The sequence below is a fragment of the Calidris pugnax genome, unplaced genomic scaffold (genome assembly GCF_001431845.1).
Source record: "Calidris pugnax isolate Ruff unplaced genomic scaffold, ASM143184v1 scaffold435, whole genome shotgun sequence".
Classification (NCBI taxonomy): domain Eukaryota; kingdom Metazoa; phylum Chordata; class Aves; order Charadriiformes; family Scolopacidae; genus Calidris; species Calidris pugnax.
The window spans coordinates 2,530,818-2,535,864 of NW_015091240.1; the positions used below are offsets into that span (position 1 = coordinate 2,530,818).

General features: G+C 43.4%; 1 protein-coding gene across 1 annotated transcript in view; it reads right to left on the reverse strand.

Annotated features, from left to right (window-relative positions):
• Positions 1-3,198: 3,198 nt before the first annotated feature.
• Positions 3,199-5,047, reverse strand: part of MRPL23 (mitochondrial ribosomal protein L23) — an 11,892-nt gene continuing 10,043 nt past the window's right edge. The window contains exon 5 of the mRNA XM_014960081.1: positions 3,199-3,547. Coding sequence (XP_014815567.1) covers positions 3,383-3,547 — 165 coding nt within the window. The 3' untranslated portion in view covers positions 3,199-3,382. The remainder of the gene's footprint in view (positions 3,548-5,047) is intronic.

A 5,047-nucleotide genomic window follows, 5' to 3' on the forward strand; every position in this document is an offset into this window, starting at 1 on the left:
AGTCACTTCACTGTTTCTGCAATTCTATTCTGGCTTATTTTAAAAAGTAATAAATACAAGTAAACAGAAAAGCCATTGCACATTCCTTTGGAAGCGTAGTGGTGTGGTTGGGACAAATGTGCTCATCGTCGCCGGATGCCTTTCTCGACCAGAGTGGCCAACAGAGTCAATTGCGCACCCGCTGACTCTTCTAGCACATTACTCTCTTTGGGGGGTCGCACACGTTCAGAGGGGAGAGAAACTGCGTTCAACATCTCCCTTGCACGTCAGAGAAGACAGCAGCTGCAGAGCTGTGCACGCCAAGTGCAGCAGGACGTGGCTTCTCCTGCACCACAGCAAACATCAGCCTCTTCAACCAAGTCATTACTTTCATCCTTAGAGAAGTTATTCACACATCTATCCAAATCCTTGGCCCACAGGTATGGCTGCTGACATAGCCAAGGACAGCTCGACACCTCTGATAGCAGGGATAGATGTGACCTCTTAAGATCTGCCAATCTCTTGCATCACCCAAAATAAACATCAGGATGTGCTGGAAGGAGCACAATTTAGCGAACAGAACTCCATAATTCTGAGTCCTTGTCCAAGTTTCACCATTCATTTGCTGCACTTCTCTCTGCTATGTGATAGAATCTCTGCCTTCATATTCAAGTATCATCTCTGTTTTCTTCCAGCCTGTACAGTTTGGGGGATGAGATCTGTCAAGCACCAGAACATATTAAGCACTGGCACTTCCTCAGAAACAATGGCCAGCAAGAGATTGGGAAAAACTCAGCATCTTTTTAATCCCACTTCCATGACAATCAGGAGCATTAAAGCAAATTAACATTGTGTCAAGAGTTTTGAATTTTCTCTTTTTAATCTTACCTTAATTTCACAGGAATACTATTTTAGAGGTAGCTGTTTAACATTGCCCTCTTAAGAAGCTTGAGTATCTGCCAGAACTTGGTTGCAGTAACTTCATACAGGTGTGGGTATACTCATCTCTATTTCTGCCCTTTTGTGCCACTCCAGACAGAAACCTGTCTCGAACATGAGGTAGAAATTAATCATCCACGGAAAAATCACAGAGCAGCAAAGCATGGTAGACCTACCCAGGGGCTTTTGATACTCACTCAGTCTAGAGCATATTTGGGACTGCAAATAAACTCTCAGCTTGGATCCTCAATGCCAGTACAGAAGCTGGTGACTCCAACCTCTCCTGAAGACCATAACAGGGAAGGCACAGAGGCTGGTGACTGACATCTCTCTTGTTGTTACACCTAACACATGGAATACTCATTTATCCGGAACTATCACATACCTGACTGTTTGCTTGCTTAAGGCTGACCAAGCAGTTAGGAAGACACGTGGCAGCACTAGATGAATTCTTTTGATTTTGTCTTCACCATGGTAAAGAAGATGGAGTTATCTATATTGGAGGTGACCACAAAGGAAAGTAAAGAAAAAGCAGCAAACTCCATAATATTATACTGTAGGAACAAAGCCCCAGCCCCAATATGGATCAGCTCCACGCTGAGCTGGGAGTTTGAGAAACAGCCCCTTTGAAAAAATACATTAAAAAACGGAGGGGACAACGGGGAGGCTGCATACAGCAGAGGAGAGACCCTTGCATCTAGACAAATTCAGTTGCCCTACTTTAAAACTGCAGGCCAGCTCCTGATTTAACCTGGAGTTTCACATGTCACTACAAAACTCTGGAAGTGTTGGCTTTGCAGACATGCCAAACATGAGAACTGTTTTGAGTGAACTCGGTATTTTTCCACATCTACTATTGTAACCCTGCTGGCAGGCTGGGAGTAGCAAATCCTCCCTTATCTCCCTCCTCTCTGAGAGCATCTCTCTGTTTAAGCACCGGCTAACTTAGATCATCATGCACAATCCCCCCTGGAAAAGGGACAAAGAGGGGGGTGGGAGAGTCACTGGGATTGTAAGCAACAAACCACAGAAGGAGACGGGCTGTCGTGCAGAAGGGAAGTAGCAAGGGGAAAGAGGCGACTAATGAACAGAAGGGGGTGCGTAAAATCCTACTTGGATTGCCTCTCTGGGGAGCAGCTGTTTCCTTGTAAACATCTTGCTAGCTGTCCAAACAAGAAGTTCAGACACAGAGCAATAAAGGAGAGCACCCGGGTAGAAGCGTGAAAGACATGGGCTCATTCACTACCCTGCCAATTGCTCCAAGTGGCAGAATTCAAAAGCTGGAGAAACATCAGCCATACGTTTAACCCTGCACGTGCTAGTGTTACGGCCAACGGCCTGCAGAAACACACCCTGCTCTATCTGTGGTGAAATCCCTCCTAGTCCTCCTTTCACCCCGCTGTTTCTGACACACCAGCAGAGCACATTACTTAACAAAGGAAAAGAGGAAATATCCTCATCAAGGCAAGGAGAAACAGCCGCCAAGCCAAGAAATGAAAAACCTGAACGTGGCAGCCCTGAAGGCCTAGAAAAGTTTACCACTGCCCTGGCATCAGCCACTTAGAAGTAGAGGGAGTTGCACCAGAAAAAGTAGAAAGAGTCTTTTTATTAGTCCTGAGCACAAAACAGCCTACACTGGCAGAAGCATTTCTATGCCAGTACAACTGTGTCCACATAGGACTCTTGCCAGCACTGCAAGGTAGCTGCAGACAGGGAAAGGAATACTAGCACAGCCGTGCCAGTAAACAGTCCTAGGGCAGGCTGGCCACAAAAGGCAACTACCTGCACTGCACAGCAGTGAGCAGAGACTGTGCACCTTCGTCCATTCCTTGATGCTTCTGGGGGTCAAACGCACACGTGCCCAGTCACAAGCCTATCCAATAATCCCTGTCTCCAAAATGTCACACAACCATTAACAAACGAGTGCAATCAAATCACACCCGCATCTCCAGGAAAGGGAGGGTCACGTTGCAAGGAAGGCAGTTCACAGGGCAGTAGGACACCATAACTGACAATAAGGGAAACCTATGTCCTGAGCCTACAGTCCAGTTATCTACACCTCCATGTCCACCTCCCACTGACCTACCTTGACTTTTACACATTCTATTCAGTGCAAACTACACATCCTAGGAAATGAAATGCCTCCTACTTTTACTCAAAACCCACAGAAGCAGGAAGAAGGTAAGCATAATGACACTCTCATAGTCAGAAACAACAAACAGCAATTCCACATTTTAGAAATAGCTCACAAGTTCACAGAAAAGACCTGATGCATTCATATTTATTTTACCTTTTTATTTCTTTAGGGCCATTTTGTTGTAGTTGTGTACAAACAGCCAGGAAAAAAAGACACCTAGCAAGGGCCGCTCAAGAATAAACATTCAGTCATTACAAGATGGGAAGAGTGCAAGTTCTGCTGATCAAAATCCCTTTGAGCCTAAAGAAAGGCAGCTGGCTTGTTGCATCAAAGTCCAAACCAATCGGGGACTCCACCTCGTCTGGGGTCACCTTTCTGCCTCAGCTTCTCTCTCTCCATATATTTATCCTTGAAGTCATCAAAAGAGCGAGTTTCTGTGTCTTGTTCTTTCTCTGGAAATAGGTTGGGAAACTGAAAGGTTTGTCCTTGGCCCTAAAGAGAAAACAAATGGTCAGAGAGACATTCCAGCCTTTCTGCAGTAGCTATGATGCATAAACTTACAATGAAAGACCACCCTGGAGTTTCAGCTAGTGCAGAATGGTACCTCTTACCTCCCAAGATCTCTTTCCACCCCTCTCCCCAAGATACACATATATGCCTCCCCCCCCAAAAAGCTAACTTTCAGCCTCTCTTCTCTTGTGTACTAATTAAGACACTGACATCAGTTTATTTTTTTTATAGATGAGTGGTCAGGAAACAGACACCTTGTCAAAGATTTTGAACCAGCTCAGAGATGGTGTATGAGTAATACAGCAAAAGCAAGATGAGCAAAATAAGTGATTTTGTTAAAGTAACACCATCAGGGAAATACATGGTGGAGCAGGCACTCATCATGTTAACACTGAGGATATGGGGAGTGGCTATAGTTGTTTAGATCCCAGCTAAGGATAAGAGAGAACAGTCTTAGCAGCTGTTACTGTAGGATGTAATGTGGGAATATGGAATAACAGATATTAGAGGTCTGTTATCAACAGGAATAAAGAACTATAGTGTGAAACAATTACAGTGGGAACAATCTAATACATCACTGATGAGATTAAAGTGATTACATCTGCATCAGTCACTCTGCCGAACAGACAAGTCATTCAGGGAAACATCATCATCAGATCTATGTCTCCCACTTGGAAAATATTTGCTTGGTCTCTGGGTTTTATCTAACAGCAGGAAACCATTATTCTGTGGAAATGGTCTATCCCATTAACATTATCTACTTACTTTATAGTGGTGTTTGCACTAAGCACAACTTCATTAAACTCAACAATACCAGCCCTTCCATTCAGTATGGGAATTTGCATAATAAAACTTGTAACTGATAGCTCATAACTTCAGTATTACTCTCCAAAACACTTAGAAATCTTACCATACATTAGCTTCTTTGGCAGAATTCCACATAGAGAAATCTCAACAACAGCCTTTAATTGCTCCAGATGAAAACATATTTTTTTTTCAGATTAGCCATTCTTTACATTTGTGCAATAAATATAATCAAACAAGTGGCGCAGTTATTAAATAGTTCCACAAAGGACATGAAAGGAGCCTTCCACAAAACGCTACCTATACTACATTTTGGGATCTCATATGTGACATAATTAAATCCAAAAAAACCCAACCATCACCATGCCCCTGACCCAGCTGAATGTGTGCTATGTTTCATTTAGCCATATACACTCAACCTGGTAATTTACAGGTGTGAAAGAATTTAAACCTCAAGCATACACTTTGGAAAAAAAAAAAAAAAAAAGGATGTATTATAAGAAAGAAATTATTTAAAAAAAAGGGGGGGGAATAAAGGAAAACTAGCGTTTCATCAGCTTTTTCTTCATTAAAAAGCTGCTTGGGAAACATCCAACCTGCTCTAAGGAGCTTCAGGGTTTCGGGGAAATGCCTGGCTGAAGGGTCTCTGATTTTTTCCCCCAATTCCTCCCCCCCCCT